Below are 18,323 nucleotides of genomic sequence, written 5' to 3'. Positions count from 1 at the left end.
GCCTGCAAGGTTGGCTGAATGGAGAAGCCAGGGCCTCATTGTTCTAGGAGCTGATGGGCCCATTTCCATAGTTGCAGAGAAAGATTTTTCCACTAAGTCCCCTAAGGTGCACAGTATCTTGATGAACACTGAGATGAAAGCCCAGATTAGTGTCTTGGAATGTGGAACATGGGAGTCTTCCAGAAAAGCCAGTCAGTCACCAGTGCCAGGGGACTTCCCTGGTGGGTGGCTTGACCAAGCAGCCAAGGAGCTATGGTTGGCTTGATCAGATTCTAACATGAGCTCATACTACTGCAAGCAACACTTGATTGTGTACAGAACATCTTGTCAGGACCCAAGCCTCTTTGCCTCTGACGCTAAAGCATTCAGCTTCTTAGGATGGTCATTCAAGGAACAAGCGTAGTTTGGGGCAGGCTTTTTCCTGGGAAACAGCAGCTACTGAGAAAATAATAGAAGCCATAAATGACTATTGCTCATTGAAAACAGCAAGGAGAGAGTCAGCACACACACACACACACACACACACACTCTCTCATGCAAACACACTCACACACACAACCACACACACACACACAACGACACACACACACACACACACAGACACACACACACACACACACACACACACACACACAGAGACACACACAGACACACACACACACACAGACACACACACACACACACACACAGACACACACACAGTCACACACACACTCACATATACACACTCACACACTCACATACAAATAGTCACACACACAGACACACACTCACACATATACATAGTCATATACTCACACACACAGATACTCATACACATGCTTACACACATACACACATAGTCTCACACACAGACACATACACATACACATACACATAGTCATACACTCACACACACAGACACACATACACATGCACACACACATACACACACAGTCACACACTCACACATACACACTCACACACACAGTCACATACTCACACACACACACAGTCACATACTCACACACACATACAGTCACATACTCACAGACACACACTCACATATACACATACACACAGACACACACACACACACACACACACGTGACCTACAAGCACAAGAGCCTGTCCACACTGGCTGTGCTGGGTGTGGAGAAACACACTGGTGGGGTGCTGGGTCAGGACTTAATTCAAACACATTAGGAGCCAGCTGCCTGCCACAGCGTGACACAGACAGTAACAAAGTGAGTGGCTTTCCCCTTGTCCTTGACAGACTCAAAGTTCTAGAAATAAACTGGTGACTTCAGTTCAGAGCCATTGTGTCCCATAATTAAGACCCATCTGAAGCATCAGAGACACAGATAAGAGAGGAGTTAGCTCTGTTTCAGAGAACAGGCCAGGGAGGGAATACAAATGAGGCTTTGCTGATACGTAGGAGGAGTTCATTGTGCAGAATCAGTATTTAAGGGTGGGGTAGACAGGAAAAGCAGAGCCGGCCCAGAGGATGGAAAAGGGCAGCTGCACTGGAAGGGGGCAGCAGGCCTCGGCCATTTACGCTATGCCCAGGCCTGTGCTGAGGGCTGGGGAGGTGGAGCAGCTCTATTCCTAATAGCTGAAATAAACTCCAACCAGTGTCCTGGGCATGCTTGGGAGGCTGCGGCAGAGTGACCTTGGCTGGAGTCTGAGGCGGTGAAACACACTCCAGGCATGATGCGTACAGCACTTTGTTGGGGTTGGGGAAATCACAAATGCCCACGCTGGCCATGGCTGAGGAAGGGTCAGGATGAAGAGCACATGTGGCCTAAGAAGTGGATCTGTGCAGCCTGGATGGGAACCTCAGGGTGGGGGTGACAGCTCCTTTCCCATGGCTGCCTCAGACAGCCACAGCAGGGAGCTGGGGAGCCCACAAGGCACGGGCTGGTCAATGCTTCCACTGTACTCTACAACCATCCAGTGATGCCCCTGGAAGGACCCAGGCTGTCAGGTGATGTTGCAGTCCCCGGGCAGAGCCTCTTGTGCCTGAGGCAGGGCTCACTCACAACCTCAGAAGTGCTTTTCCCAAAAGCAGGGCCTGGGAGGTGGGTTGAGATGGGAGGTGGAAATGTGAGGGCAGTTAACTCACCAGGGGAGGGCTGGGTGATGGAAGGTGCAGACTGGACCCCAGCTGCAGGAAGAGGAGAAAATGCATTGAGGAGGGAGGGAGGAAGGGAGGGTTATGCAGACAACTACAAGCTGGTACGGAAGGAAATACAAGACAACTAACTAGGAGTCCACCCACGCCCATGGGCTGGCCTGCGGCCAGACCACTTGAGAGCAGCCTACAGATCCGATACAGCCCATGTCCGTATCTCAACAACGCTCCCAACTTTCCCAAAAATATGAAAATCAGTGTTGAAATAAACATGGGATCTCAATGAATCCGAAGCAACGATGAGTTCACACGTGGACGAAGTTAGAGGCTTCTCGTTGTCAGGTATCAAACTCAGTACACAAAGGTGAGGGTGTCTAAAACGTGTGATCCTAGCATAAAGTAACAAGACTAAACAAAACAGCCAGAATCCAGACATATGGACGGACGGAGCTAAAGAGAGAACCCAGGAATAAATTCTCATGTTTATGATCTGTGCTGACCGGTTTATGTCAACACAAGCTAGAGTGGTCTGAGAGGATGGAACCCTTAACTGAGAAAATTCTGTCACAAGGCCTGGCTGTAGGCAAGCCTGTAAGGCATTTTCTTGATTATTCTGATTGGTTCTGGAGGGCCCAGCCCATTGTGAATGGTGCCACCCCTGAGCTGGTGGTTCTGCGTTCTATGAGAAAGCAGGCTGGGCAAGCCATGTGGAGCAATCCAGCAGGCAGCACCCCTCCACGGCCTCTGCCTCAGCTCCTGCCTCCAGGGCCCTGCTCTGTGTGAGTTCCTGTCCTGACTTTCCTGGTGATGGGAATAACCTTAAGATGAGCAAACCCTTTCATACGCAAGTCCTTTTGGTCATGGTGGTTCATCACGGCATTAGAACCCTAAGACGTGATCAGTTCACATTTCTTGCACCGCGTTCATTTATTTACTTTGTGTGTTTGTGTGCAATACCACAGGGCACATGTGAAGGCCAGAGGCTAATTTGCAGGAATCAGATCTCTCCCTTACTATTGGGTTCCAGGGATCAAACCAGACCACCGGGCTTTGCCACAAGCTCCTTTACCCACTGAGCCCTCCCATTACCCTGCAGTAGACTTCGGCAAGTGTGCCAAGACATTTCAACGAGGAAAGGGCCATATTTTCATCAAACAACTGGAGAGACCGGGCGCCCACTTGCAAAAGGACAAAGTGGCACAGTTACTTGATACAATATTAAAAATAATTCAAAAAGAACCAGAAGCCTAAATGAACTTTAATATGAACAGTGCCTGGGAAGAGCCTCAGGGTTCCCGATTTGACTGTGACTTCTTGGATACAACACTGTAAGGAGAGGAGGCCGAAGGGAAAGTCGCTAAAGCAACTAAATCAGATTAAAGACGTCTCTGCATCCCCGGGCACAGCCTGTGGGTTAAGGTCCAGGATGTATAAAGGATTCCTATAGCCCAACAACAGATAACCCAATTGTAAGCATGGGCAAAGGACCCGAAGAGACCTCTTCCCCGAGACTAGCAAATGACCCAGCAGCAAGCCAAAGCTGCAAGGTTCCAGGGAAGTGCAAACGAGTGGTACAGAGAGCCTCACGCCTCGTGGGATGGCTGCTATGAACAAGACAATAGAAGGTTACATAGAGTGGTCAGGATGTGGGGACAGAACTCAGGGTGGATACACAAGGCTGAGGACTCAGCCCCAGTACTGTGAGATAGACAGGGGAGGGAGGGAGGGGGGAGGGAGGGAGGGAGGGAGGGAGGGATGGGTTGGCGGGCGGGTGGGTGGATGGATGGACAGATGGGTGGGTGGGTGGGTGGGTGGGGGTGGGGGGGTGGGTGGGTGGGTGGGGGGTGGGTGGGTGGGTGGGTGGGTGGGTGGATGGGTGGGTGGGTGGGTGGGTGGGAGGATGGGTGGGTGGAGGGGGGGGGGATGGGGGGGGGGGGGGGGGTGGGTGGAGGGGGGGGTGGGTGGATGGGTGGGGGGATGGGGTGGGTGGGTGGGGTGGGTGGGTGGGTGGATGGATGGGGGTGGATGGATGGATGGATGGGTGGATGGATGGATGGATGGATGGATGGGTGGGTGGATGGATGGATGGAATGGACGGACAGGCAGATGGATGGATAGATGATAGATGATAAACACATGCATGCACACAGACCTACACACATACATGGATGAAGGAAATGTGGGGAAATTGAAATTTGTGCACAGTTGATGGGAGAGTACACCGCTCCCAGCGCTGTAGCAAACGACACACTGGTGTGCTGTAGCAGCATGGACCCACCTAGGGCCCAGCGATTCTGCTTCTCTGCATACACCAAGACAGAACCAAAACAAGTCCACGCAGAGACCTCGGGCTGGTCTCTGAGTTTGTCGGTCTGTCCCAACAACGTGTAACTCATTTACCCACAGATCTGGAGGTCAGTCTAAGGTCAAGGCGTAGGCCTCTTCCTCTCACACTCTCCCCTCTCGGTTCCTAGCTAGAGCCTTCTGCCTGTGTCTTCCTGTGGTCGTCCCTGTGTGTGTCCATCTCCTGACGTCTTCTTGTATACCTGTCCCGTTGGATACTAATCACCTTGCCTCAACTTAATTACATCCGCAAAGAGCCAGCTTCCAAGCACGGATCCTTTCTGAGGTCTTGGGGGTCCGGATTTCAATTTGTGGATCGGGAGTGAGCCAAGGGCTGGGGAGCCCCAAGTGCCCAGCAACTTAATAAAGAAGCAAATAAGTAAACAAGCAAACTGTGTTCTGCCACGCACTGGAGAGCATTTGGCTGTAAAGAGCAGAGATTCCAACGCGTCTGATGTGCTCTGCTTAAAGCCTGACACCTGACCCTGGAGGACCTGCGCTAACCGCAGTAAGCCAGCCACAGACAGTGTCCACCTCCCTCCTGCAGACCCCAGAGTCGTCAGACTCAGAGGGATAACATAGGAGGATGCTGCCAGGGTCTGGGAGGGAAGATGAAGAGTTTCTTCTTCTTAGATGAAAAGTTCTAGAAATAGATTCTGCTTTGATCAGTCTGTGTCCTGCCCTCAGTTACTCCATATTGTGCAGAACAGTGGTTTTCAGGCGGTGCCTCACCCAGAGAGACTCCATTTTACAAGCTGCTATTGACTCCATTTTGAGGGTTGAAAATGACTCTGCAACTTGGTGGGCCTGTAAACAACACCATCTGCCTGGCACCACCCACGGCAGACTGTTAAATGACATATTCCTAAAGTAAAAAAAGATAGCCACCCTATCGATGGATCGAAGTAAATTGAGTCCACTTTAGCACATGAGGTATTAAAACCCTATCAGGAAAACCAGGCATAAGAACTTACCCAACACATTAGACTGAAGGAAGGCTGTAACCTCCTCAGTCAGCCCCTGAGAGGGGTATGTTCCCTCTGACTGTCATTTGACCAGGTCAGGCTCACAAGTGCATGCGTGCATACCTGTATGTGTGTGAATGTGTGTGCACATGTGTGAGTGTGTGTGCACATATGTGAGTGTGTGTGCAGTGTGTGTGTGTGCACATATGTGAGTGTGTGTGTGTGTGTGTGTGTGTGTGTGTGTGTGTGTGTGTGAGAGAGAGAGAGAGAGAGAGAGAGAGAGAGAGAGAGAGAGAGAGAGAGAGCACATGTTCATGAGGGAGGAGGCAGGAGCAGAGGCAGGGCAGCCTTAAACTCCTCAAAGCCTGACAACAAGGAGCGGCCTCTCTCCCAAGCAGGAAGCAGAAATGGCAGGCAGCCATTTCATTCTCTCAAAATGTGTTCCCCAATATCCTGTGTGTGTGTGTGTGTGTGTGTCCCAAAGTGCACCAACACCTTAGCACTGTGTGTGTGTTCAAATGTGTGGAGCCCATGGGCATTTGTGTGAGTCATTCGTGTGTGTGTGTGTGTGTGTGTGTGTGTGTGTGTGTGTGTGTGTGTGTGTGTGTGTGTGTGTGTGTGTGTGTGTGTGGTGTGTGTGAGTGTGTGTGTGTGTGTGTGTGGTGTGTGTGTGTGGGTGGTGTGTGTGTGTGGTGTGTGTGTGTGTGGTGTGAGTGTGAGGTGTGTGTGTGTGGTGTGTGTGGTGTGTGTGTGTGTGTGTGTGTGTGTGTGTGTGTGTGTGTGTGTGTGTGTGTGTGTGTGTGTGTGTGTGTGTGTGTGTGTGAATAATGGGCAGAGAACTCCCAACCGTCTGAGACTTCAGCTTAACGTGGTCTCAGCTCCGATAAATTCAACTCAAATCTTCGTCCATCAGTCTACCCATCTGTCTGTCTAGAACTAGTTCTTTATTTTGCCTCCATCGTCCCATGACCAGTATCTCACACCTCGCTTCTGCAGCTTGGTTCAGCTCTGACTCTGTAGCCTGGCTGGGATTGCAAACACTGGGTTCTGACTGGGTTCGCCTCTGCTCTAGCTTCTTTCTCTGCTGCCCCTCTGCATGCTTGTCAGCCTCCTCCTGCCTGTCAGCACGGCCTCTTCGAAACTCCTTGAACTCTCTTGGCCTCCTGAACCGACACTGTATGTACACGCAGATATATTTACTGTGTGATACAGAATGTGTGAGCTGAGAGCTAACATTAGCAGTTAAGATCAAAATAAAAGAACCTTTGCGTGTTTGCCTCAGCCAGCTATGAAGGAAAATGGGGACTACTCGACAAACTGATATAGCCAGTGAATGAATTGTTATTCAGAAATGTGGACTTCATAGGAAAACATGATCGTGTCTGCCTGTTTCTGACAGAGCACAGTCATGACAGTTACAGTGGTGGAGTGAAATCATGTGAGTAACTTACCGGCCACTGACTTGTGTATTTACAGAGGGTTAGCTGAAGGGTGGGGATGGCCTGTGGTACAATGCTTACTTAGCACATATAAAACCCTGGGTTCATTCCAGCACAACACACACACACACACACACACACACACACACACACGTACACACACATGCACATACATGCACACACACATGTACACACACATGCACATACATGCACACACACGCACACACAGACAAGATGATAATTTTTATTGTATATATTTTACTCCAATTATTTTTTTAATAAACAAAAATGGTGTGTTACAGATGGCTTTTATAGACTTGAGGTGGTGGGCAGGCATTTTCCAAGGCCAATTTCGGGGCACAGGAAGAGCTGCTCTGGAGAGTCAGAGCCATGCAGCCGCCTTATTTCTGGCACAGTGACACCAGCTACCCACTCCTTCCCATTCTATTTCAAAGTCCTGTGACGATTGGTGTTAATGGTCTACTTGATTGGATCTTGATTAGATTAATTAAGGACCCATCTTTACTATGTGCAGACCATTCCCTGGGTGGGTACTCTGAACTGTGCATAAAATTATGAAAGCAGGTTGAGCAGAAACCTGCATCCAACGACCCTCCTCCATTCCTGATTACCGGTGTGTGGGCCCAGCTGCTTCAAGCTCCCACTGTCTCAGCCTCCCTGGTGGGCTGTACCCAAATTGTGAGCCAAAAGAAACTCGTTCTCCATACAGCCTTGGTCTGGAAACTTAATCACAGCCATAGGAAAAGAAGCTAATGTAACTCCCACCCCTTCGTCTCCATCTCTGTCTTTATCTATCGCTCCAGCACCGCCCTCCATGGAAGACACACTTCCTCGGACCATTCAAAGAGGCCTCAGGTTTCGTGTCAGCAGAGAAAGTCCCATCGGTCAGCCTTTGCCAAGTCACCCCCAGAATCACTGCTCTTTCAGCCTGCCTGCCCTGACTCTTTTTATCCCTGTGGCTTTGTCTTCCTTCTTCCTTGCTGGGGGTGTGAGTGGCTGCCGCTGGACATTTGAGAATGGAGATACAAGCAAGCGTTCCCCGTGCTGCGGGCGCAGCAGGGCGAGCAGCTGAGCCTGGCCTAGGCTCACACTGTCTGTATACCAGCTGAATAGACAAGCAGTGTCGGAAAGCCAGGAAGTCCTCATTCAATGCGCCGCGTTACAAAGAGGAGCAGAGGGGCCCAGTGACGCCGCCCCTTACCCTGGAAGGCCATCTTCTCAGACTCAAATTTTGAATGGAGGGCCAGAGGTTTGAGTCACACTGACTGAGGTGTAGTCCACCCAGCATTAACCCAGCACTGTCTCAGCCCCTGCGAGTTTTGCGAGGCAGTCTGACAGCTCGTCAGAATGATGTTGACAACTCTTTGATGGAGACAGAGCTGGCCCAAAGCCTTTTCCTCAGGAAGCTGAGATTCCTGAAGAAACACCAGTTTCTCACCCCCATTGTTTCCGTAGTCTGGCAGCCAAAGGGAAGGACACGGTGTGTCTGTAGACTACTTCATTCCTACTAGTGTCCCTATGACTGTCTCACTACTGACTGGACCTTAGGAGGCCTGGTGGAGAGGGGGGTGGTACACTCCCAGAGCCCAAAGGTCCATGGCCTTGACTTTGTACTCTCTCATCCCCCCAGGACCTGAGTTCCTTTGCCATGCCCCTCCTGGATGGAGATGTGGAGAACTCAGAGAAGCATTCTTCTCGGAAGGTAAGACCTCCCTTGTCAAAGCTTCTCATCACCTCCCCTGAGAAACCCGCAAAGCAGGCAGAGTCTGAGACCTCCTTCTGAGTTTACTTGTGTGGGACTCACATGTGTGGTGGCTGTAGCTGAGCCAGCTTGAGCCAGCTCCCCTCACAGGGCAATGCCTCTTGCGTTGCTGGCTGCTTCAAGGTTATTAGCCATACAGAGCCAGGGTGTGGCAGGTGAGGGGGTCACAGTGGCCATCAAAGAGGATGTCAAGGGAGCCCACAGGTTCCCCCTGCAGTTGGCAAGTGGCAGCCACTAACCCCAGTACAAGTACAGGGGCAGGGAGGGGCTGCAGCATCTCTGAGAGGCTGCCCAGTGCTCCCCAGCCTAGATTAGGGTGGGAGTTCCCATCCTGGAAAAGGGGAGTTTATTCTCTGAGCATTTGAATCACATACAATTGAATCAACCAATTGGTTTAGGCCCATGAGGCTCTCCTGGCAGTCAGTCCCCTGCCCCGCCCTGCCCTACCCAACCTTATTAGCAGTTATTGTGACCCAGCCAGAAAAGCTGTCAGAAAATGGCCTGGGGCCTGGGCTGGCAGGCGCCATCAAGCTCAGAGCCTGTAGTGTAGCCAGGCAGAGTCCTCTGGTCCTCTGCCCTGCTGTGTTTCACATACCCTTTCCTGCATGGAAAACCTATTGGGAACCAAGGCCAAGGTGCTCCAAGGGAGCCGGGGATCTCCCTGGCCCCAGAAGTCCAGAGAGGCTGTGGTGAGCACTGAGAGTCAGCTGAGAGGGAAAGATCGCCGAGGTAATCTTGTCTTCCTACAACACTTGCTCGGAAATGGCCTAACCCATCCTCTGTGCCTTGTGCAGGAGGGTCAATGGCAGTGCCTTGTGCAGGAGGGTCAATGTACAGTGGCAGTGCAGCGTCAGACACTGTAGAAGACCAGGAACCGTAGGACGTAGTACACTACTCCACTCCCACATTAGCAATCTCTAGATACAGCTTGGGGGACAGGGCCTCACCTGAGCAGCTCTGTGTGATGGGGAGGGGTGCTGGGGCCAGGAGCTAGTAGTTCCCATGGGTGTTACAACCTAGAGCCCACCCCAGGGAGCCCCTGCTCTGGGCCTGGCACTAGTGCAGTGCTGTCTCTCAGCTGTCAGGAAGCTCTACTGTGGGCAACAGCAAGGAGGAGTCAGGGCAGCGACAGGCAATTTCTCCTTTGCCCCAGAAGGGCACACCTCTGACCCTGCTCAGTTCTTCACGACGTGGATCTTTTTCAAAATAGAAACACCTGAGGGAGCTTCAGTTAGATTTCTACGTACGTCTGGACCTTTCTGAGGACGTGATGGAAAAGGCCCAAGTTGAGTTAGGGACACTACTGGGCTTTCCTGGCAGAAGGGCATGAGTGAGAGAACCAGGTAGACCAGAAAAGGACAGGGCAGTGGGCACGGTGGGGTCTGCCCTCAGGAAGCACATCGGATGAGTGAGGTGATCCGTGTGAGGGTCAGCAGCCACGTCCGCTTGTTTAAGTGTGGACACCTGTGGAGCTGAGCTGAGAACTCGGGGTTCAAGACACGTTTCCCTAAGTTGGTTTAAATATAAGCTGTCTCATCGCCCCATGGGCTGATGGGAAATGTTCTTCGCCGCCATCTCTGCTCCTCAGCTTGTCCCAAGGCGCCATACTTGCACACACTGCCTTTAGCTGCAGAAACTTCATCGCGATGATAAAGACAAACAAACAAAAACAAAACGCTGCCTCGCTCGTGACTGATTTGCGGCTGAGCTGGGCCTGCGCGCAGGTTGCCTGGTGCTGGTCTAGTATGCTCCCCTCTGGACCTTAATGTCCTGCACTTCAGGCTGGGGGCACGGCCAGTCAAGGAAGTATCCCGAGCAGGACACATCCCACACCGGTGCTCTTGACTGCCTAAGGGGCTGTCTGAGAACATCATAAATGGGAAAATGGGACTCCCGTGTCTCCTCTCTACACACTGTCACCTGTCCTCAAGAGGTAGTGGTTCTTTGTCGTAGTAACCATCTCTGCCTAGCACTCTGGTCAGCTGACTGCATGACTCTGGCATACAGCTAGTAAGTCAGAACTAGCCTGTCGCCTTGGGGTGGCCAGCCACACTGCCAGGGCTAATCAGAGGGGTCTGCGACATGGCCCAGCAAACACCCAGCAAGCGACAGGGCTTCCTCTCCATGCGTTGACCCTGCGATTCCTGCCTAGCGGTCTCCATGTGACCTTAGATAGACAGTCTCTCTCTGAACATGTCTCCTCACATACCAACCAGGGCCAGGAATTGTGCTTGCCAGAAGGCTCGAGGATTAGATGACATCACTGAGGAACAGGTGCAGAGGGCGCCTGCAGCCCGGCAGTGAGAGAGGGGAGGTCAGCACAATCAGGACCAACACTGAGAAGAGAAGTGAGCGCCCATCTACTGTTCGATTGTTCCCAAGGAGTGTCCCCTGGGCGAGGCTGCAGACATGGCGTGATCTCTGCCCATTGCTGGCTGAGGGCTGATCTTAGATCTTCTGGAGATCAGCACACAGAGGAGTCCTGGGAACTTAGTGCTCCCGCCTTCCTCTCTTCCAGCCTGAGGAGCTGGACTCATCCCTGGATCTCTCCAGCTTCCTCCCTGGCTCCTCTGACCTATGGTCTCTGCCTCCGTCTTCAAGAGCATGGCTACCCTGTCTTGCTAAACCTCATGGTCAGTCCTGAAGTTAGCCCCCACTGGGCTCCCTCCTCAGCTTCTCTCCCACTGCTTCCTCTTCTGTTTTGTAAAGAGAAAAGCTCAGATAGGACCAGAGCAGGGGCAGTCCCTAGCCTCAGTTTCCTGACAAGCATGGAATTTTCCCCGTGTGGGAAACTCTGCCTTCAGGAGCCCAGTGCCTATTCTCCATTAGGTCCCGAGAAGCGGGCACACACTGGGGAGGCTCACCTGTACTCAGACAGTCATCCAGTTATGTTGATCAGAGTATCAATTTACCACAGCTAGCCTAATAGCCTGTGCTTCCATCCCTGGTGGCTCTAGAGGCGCCCATGGTCTGCTGTTTCCTGCCAGCCTTATCCAGAACAGTCAGGGAAGGGTTCCGTCTTCAGGGGCAGCAGGTCTCTGTAGGAGAGTCCACGCAGGACCCAGCATCCTCCCTTCTTTGGCCATCTTTAGGGGAAGAAAGAAGAAAGTTTTCTGAAGTTTCCTTTTCTAACTCCTGGGGCTTGCAATTCTGCATATAGAATGGCTTCTCTAGTCAGTGAGGTCTCCTTGTCAATCCCAAAAGAGTCAAGTCCTTTATGGCGTTTAGCTCTAGTCCTCGTATGAGCTCCTGGGTAGACCATGAATTAGCCCTCTGTATCTCAGGCCTGCCTCCTTCTCCAGCCCCGCTCCAGAATGCCTCATCTACCTTGCCCACCACCTGTCCATCAGACATGAGTCTTCTCCAATCTGGGGCCCTGTGAGAGGTGGGCTCGTTGTCCTGTCGACCCTTCATCTGCCTCCTGCACTGCTTCACCTTGTTCTGTGTCCTCCTGGGGACCACGGCTTCCCTGTCTACCTCTGTCTTCTCTCGCACACCGGCACACCACCTCCTCATAGCTACAGCGTAGAGGAGTGCCCTGGGCTCGTCTTCGGGGGCCTCTGCCTGGCCTTGACCCTTTGAGTCCACGGACACTGCCGCGATGGTTCTAAGGTGTGTGATGCAAAGCTGCAGGCCTTGAGGTTAGAGCACTCACCAGCTCTGTGATGTCCATCCTGCCCCCGGCCAGCGGCAAAGCCGTCAGACATGGTGGCATCTAGAGCTGAAGAATGGTGGACCACACATTCACCTGACAGCCAGTGCCTGCCTACCTCTGGAGCCACCTTGTTCCCCCACAGCCAGGGGCCATGTCCTGGTACCATGTACAGCTCTCATAACTGAGACATTCCCAAAACTCACCCTTCCTCCTCTCCTCTATCAAGAACTCAATGATGCTGCTGGGCCGACATGTATACCACCATGGTATACGAACCATGCTAGACATCCCTCCTGTGTGTGGCATAGCCCAACATCTGTGTAGCCCATGAAGCAGTCTAGCAACCCTAGTGAGGAGAGGAGAGACAGATGCAGGGGGCCCCGGTCACTCATCCATCCACACTGATGGTGCTGGGCTTAAACTCAGGTCCAAACCCTTGCTCGTTTTACCACTGGCTTTAGGGGAATCCTGTTTCTGGTATGTGTGGTTTCGACAGCAGGTGAGGGTCTCTTGGCTCCCCATTCCTTACCTGGTGGCAGTCTGCCTATCACCTGAAGAACCTTTTTCCTTAAGAGTTATTTTCAGAAGTCATCCCAAGTCTCCTAGGCAAACGGGATGGTGGCTAAATGGGAGAGAGAGGCAAGGAATCTAACTGACCTTCATTGTAAGTGGGAGGGGAGTTGGTTTGAACTTCTTTCTAGGGCGGTGACTCAGTTACAAAACCCTGGTCCCATTGTCAGAAGCCATCGAGGAAGGAGTTGTTATCCAGAGAGTCCCGAACCTCCATGTAACACTTCCTTGGGGGTCAGGTAGGCAATCACAGAGGAAATTGGTGGTCACTGAAGGGTCATCCCCACACTGGCGAGCATAACAGTCTTTGAGATGCCTGATATTGGCTCTCAGGGGCGCCCTCTACTGGTGGATCCACACATCCACTCTGGGACAGGGCCCTGGTTACCACCACTCATCATTTCAGGGTTTGATCACTGTCCTCTGAACCTATGACAGTTACTTTCTTTTCTGTTGCTGACTTGGGGTCTCCTTAGGTCCCTTGGGTCCCAGTGTCACAAATGAACTAAGTAGTCAGACCCCAGGGGTCACCACACACCATATCAATGCTGCAAATCAGTCCCTGTGAACTCCCAGCTAGACCTACAAGCTGAGGGTAGGACTGTCCTTCTGTCACAGAGAAGGAAAGAGAGACAGTAAGACCAGGGACCACGCTGACACAGTAAGGGGCAGAGCTGAGGTCAGAGCCCAGACTTCAGGAAGCAAGCTCCCGAATACATTCACACAGCAGATACTGGACGGCTATGAGCTGGAGCCATAACTTAATGCTGTGGGGCCTGGTAGTTCTTTCAGACTGTAGCTGGGGCTTCGAGTCATCAGTGGAGTTTGGGGTCTTGCTCATGTCTTTCCCGACTTCTGTCAGTGACCTCGGCCACTCACCTGCCACGGTAGGGTAGAGTAAAACCTGCTACCTCCTCAACCAGCATCCTCACCAACGAGCCCACGTGTGCATTCTGGATCATGGAGGCTCATGCTTTTTCTCCTAGTGTAGGGAGGGGTGCAAAGAGCCACCAAGAGTCATCAGACCTGGAAAGAGACAAGGGCGGGGCTTCAGGAACAAAAGCTATTATGGGAACAGTCCACAGATACCTGCAGAGTGATCAAGTGAGGCAGGAGTGGTGCTAGGCACCCTTCCCTCACCTTCGAGTGCCCTAGAGGGCTCTGTCAGACGGCCAATCGGGGTGTCCAGGGGCTCCAGGACAGAGCTGACCAGCCCAGGGTCGGACGTCCATGGCCTGACAATTGGAACATTTCTTTGTCACCTCTGTGGAAGGGCACAGGGTTGTTTCTCTGTCTGCTTAGCGAGCATAAGAAAAGACAGTAACCATAGGTCTGCTCTAGCAGAGTTCAGAGTGCCTGGCACATTGTGGCCTCACCCGTCTGTCTGTCTTTCTGCAGGTGGACAGTCCCTTTAGCTCAGGCAGCCCTTCCAGAGGACTCTTCTCCAGGGGCCCCCAGCCCCGGCCCTCCAGCCCTGTGTCTGCTCCTGTGAGGCCCAAGATGAGCCCTGGCTCTCCCAAAACTGTGTTCCCGTTCTCCTACCAGGAGTCCCCTCCACGCTCTCCACGCCGGATGAGCTTCAGTGGGATCTTCCGCTCCTCATCCAAAGAGTCTTCGCCCAACTCCAACCCGTCTACCTCTCCCGGAGGCATCAGGTTCTTCTCGAGGTCCAGAAAAAGTAAGACTTTGATGCTATGGTTTCAGGTGGGTGCTGGGCTGTGGGAGACTTTCCCCTATAGCTGCTCGGTCAAGTGACACCAGAGCCACAGGGTAGCTCCTGGTGTCTTGGTGCTGAGCCAAGTCTTCATTTTCGGTGACGTCCGTTTCTGCCTGCTGCTTACCACCTGTACTAGTCGTCCCACGTGGTACGCCTGGTGATCTCGGTGGCATGAACTGGAAGCTTTCTAAGGTTCATAGTCTGATTTTGGGAGGATAAATGTTCACTTCAGTGCTCAGGGTGGGTCTGCACCTGAGGCCAGCGGGCTACCTGGTATGGCCCTCTGCTTGGGATCCCGGCCTTTGACGCTGTTTATGGAAGGTCCTGGGTTCTTTTCTCTGGTGCTCTGGGTGCCTGGAAACGTGGGCGGGATAGATCGGAGGAGAAACATGAAGGAAGTGTGTGTGAGCGTTGGAGCGAGAGCGTCTCATAAGTTACTTGAGGTCCGAGGATGGATATTGTTACTTGAGCAACTGTTGATCATAAGAAAGGCCAGGGACAGCTGTGAAGTAGGTCTTTCCCAGTGCTGTGGTGAAGTATCCCGGCAGAAGCAATTTAAGGGAGAAAGGGTTTGCTTGGCTAACAGTTCTATAGAGATATCTATCCTGGTGAGGAAGGCATGGAGGAGAAGCAGGAGGCTGCTGGGGACATTGGGTCCATACACAGGAAGCCGGGAGCAAACAGCAAGTAGTGCCAAGCTTTAAAAAAAACACAAAAACAAAAAACAAAAAAGAAAAAGAAAGGCTCAACCACCCCCCAATATCCCCAGTGACTCACTTCCTCCAGTGAAGCTCTACCTCTTAAAGATGCTACACCTTCCCCAGACAGCCCCACAGCCGGGGGTCATATGGTCAAACAGGAGCCTGAGAGGGACATTCCACACTGAAACTACCACAGACAGCTAGTTTGCTCCCTGCCCGTATCTTTTCCCCAGTTTTCTGAGAATGTTTGCCTGTAGCGCAGAAAGCAACTTCCCACTGCAAGAGTCGCATGAGTAGCATTTGCATTTCTTGTCTTGCGAGACCTGCTATGCAGACACTTCAGCCTTTCCGAATTAGGAGTTATTATGGGGGTTCCCTTTCTTTATTGCTTTGTACGCACGAGTGGTCTGTGGGACATTGTTCCTAGTCGCCCAAAGCCGTGTCCCAGCAATGGCAGCTCTTCCGCCCTTCGGAAAGCCTGTGAAACACAAACTACACGGTGACTGAGGCAGCGCTTCTCACGCCCATCGTTCCCCGGGAGGTAGCTTTGCAGCCACATAGCTCAGTCAGGAGAAGGAGGTGTGAGCACCGCTGTTGGAATGTCCTAGAGAACTTCTTGCAGTTGCTGGACCACACCCCACGACTCTCACGTACAGTTGGCCCTCGCTATTCCGTAAAGGGCTGGCTCCAGGATCCACTATGGACACCAAACAGCCAAAGATGCCCAAATGCCTTATATAGAAATAACGTAGCATTTGCATGAGACTGTGTAATCCTTTCATATACTTTTAAAAGCATCTATAATCTTTTTAGCGGGTATGACCGTTTTGCCTGCATGCCATGCCAGCCTACCTACCATGTATGTGCAGTGCCTGAGGAGGCCGGAACAAGGTCCCCCTAGGACTGGAGTCCCAGGCAATTGCCTTCTGTCATGTGGCTGCTCCCTACCTCAAATCCGCTGGAAGGACAACTGGTACTCTTCACTCCTGAACCCTCTCTCCAGCGCGTGTCCATATACTTAGGAACACTCTGGACTGTTTGTAACGCCCAACGCAATGTGCACGGCACATGAACAGTTGCACCTGAAATGTATTATGCTGTAGTCTAGGGAAAGAGCTGCGAGTGGCTCAGCAGGAAAACACACTGGATTCTTGCCGTCAGCCTGATAACTTGAATAAATGTGGGGAGGGGGAACGGGCTCCACAGTGTCCTCTGACTTCCCTGGCACGCTCCCCACCCCATCACACACACATTCAACAGTGACGATAACCTCAGAAAGAACCTGTGCACATTCTGTGTAGGTGGATGGCTGCACCTCCAGACGGAGAGGGCCAGATGTACTCCCTACGTGGCCCCTCTAAATGGAGGACCAGCAGACCAGACCTCAGCAGAGCGGCCTCATGTCTGGGTCACTCACAGTAAGGCTGTGTTTGCCTCTAGTACTGCAGTGACAGAGTCCCACGGTCTGCGTGGCGTGTCCTCCTGAAATGCAGTCCCAGAGCCAAAGCCCAAAAGGGAGGTGTGATAGATAGGCCCAGTCCCTCTGAACATTCTAGAAAGGACTGGCTGAAGGAAATTTTTACATGATCTGAGGCATTCCTGGTGTGTGTGTGTGTGTGTGTGTGTGTGTGTGTGTGTGTGTGTGTGTGTGTGTGTTAATAGTTGTGTCCCAAAGCTGGAGCCCAGAGCCTTGTTTGTGCTCAGCAATGTCCCCCATTGAGCTCCATCCCCTCCCCTGTTTGACTTTTTCATTTTGAGATAGGGTCTCAAAGCTGGCCTTGAACCCACTGTGTAGCCCACACAGGCTTTCAGCAGTCCTGACTCTCCTTCCCCGGGAGTTGATTACAGGCCTGGGCCACGAGGCCTGGCTTAAAAAATAAATGCTTGTTTTAAAGTGAGCTTGGCGGTAGGTGTTGTCAGGAAGCAGGGGAGAGAGGTCCGAGCAGAGGCAGCTCAGGCTAGCATTCAGGGTCAAAGGCAGCGTCAGGATGTTTGGTGTGAGCAGAGCTAGGAGAACGCCCGAAGAATGAGGTTCCCTGACTGTGAGGCGACTTAGGTCAGACCTAGGAGACCCAGGAAGAGTTAGCACAAGTCAGACATGTGATGTGTACTTAGGGCATGACGGTGTGAACTTGGTGCAGTTGGGTGTGTACTCGGGGACGACGGTGTAAACTTGGTGCACTCAGTTGTGTACTCTGTGCAGGAGCATACATAATTGGTGTAGGAGCAGTTGCAGTAAGCACAGAAGTGCACGCTCTGACCTGGGCTGACCGGCCCAATGCCACATGAAGACTGCTATTATGAAGGACCAGGTCTCATCTCATGCCAAATACTGACATGAGGGTCTATGTTCCCATGGAGACTTCCTCAGAGCCCCAACACCCTTTGTTAGGGTCCTGGGCAAGGCAGAGACGTGGAATAGCCAGAATGGGGCACTGTCAAACTTCACAGATGGAAAGTTCTAGTTACAGACTGGGGCATAGAACCTCACCCTCCAGCAACCACTCCTGAGATGTCTAGCCCCAGGCACAGGGACAGAGGCTGACACCTCAGCTCCTTCTCATGCTCTGAGAAGCCCTGTGTGAGTCACAGTCCATGTGCTATGTCCAACTCCTGCAGCCCGTACTGAGCCGAACCCCACACAGTGTATGAGCTCTGTAAGCCTGGGTACCGGTTTGTCCCAAGTCAGCAAAACAGACAGCTGTGGGCAGCATGGAGCTGGAATCACATGCACCCTACAGGGTGTGTCCAAAACTGGGTACACAGCTCCCCACCATTGGAGGAGCATCGGATAGGATCACAGACACTGGTCACAGACCGCTCTTCTAGCTCTCTGTGCAGAAGTGCATGGCACCTCTTCCACTTTTGTCCTCTAGAAGGTTCCACAAGGCTCAGGCCAGGTGGCTGAAGAAGCTGCTTCCCCACATCTTCCTAGGCAGCTGTGGATTGGGCCTAGGAAGGGTTATACAATGTCCCTGACTTCACAAAAAGATGAAAATTGATTGGGTCGAACCGGGGGGGGGCGGGGCTTGGCTTC

The 18,323-nt window shown here is 52.2% G+C and overlaps 1 protein-coding gene and 1 long non-coding RNA gene across 2 annotated transcripts in view; both read left to right on the top strand.

Moving 5' to 3' along the window:
• The window catches only part of LOC116904221, a 35,891-nt gene extending 21,394 nt beyond the window's left edge, over positions 1 to 14,497 (top strand). Inside the window, exons 2-3 of the long non-coding RNA XR_004388336.1 lie at positions 8,512 to 8,583; positions 14,414 to 14,497. This is a non-coding gene — a long non-coding RNA (uncharacterized LOC116904221). The remainder of the gene's footprint in view (positions 1 to 8,511; positions 8,584 to 14,413) is intronic.
• A 50-nt stretch (positions 14,498 to 14,547) lies between these two features.
• The window catches only part of Prkag2 (protein kinase AMP-activated non-catalytic subunit gamma 2), a 163,025-nt gene continuing 159,249 nt past the window's right edge, over positions 14,548 to 18,323 (top strand). Inside the window, exon 1 of the mRNA XM_032907156.1 lies at positions 14,548 to 14,572. Within this exon, the coding sequence (XP_032763047.1) occupies positions 14,563 to 14,572 (10 nt within the window). The 5' untranslated portion in view covers positions 14,548 to 14,562. The remainder of the gene's footprint in view (positions 14,573 to 18,323) is intronic.

This window comes from Rattus rattus, chromosome 6 (genome assembly GCF_011064425.1).
Source record: "Rattus rattus isolate New Zealand chromosome 6, Rrattus_CSIRO_v1, whole genome shotgun sequence".
Taxonomy (NCBI): domain Eukaryota; kingdom Metazoa; phylum Chordata; class Mammalia; order Rodentia; family Muridae; genus Rattus; species Rattus rattus.
This window is presented reverse-complemented; position numbering and strand designations above follow the sequence as displayed.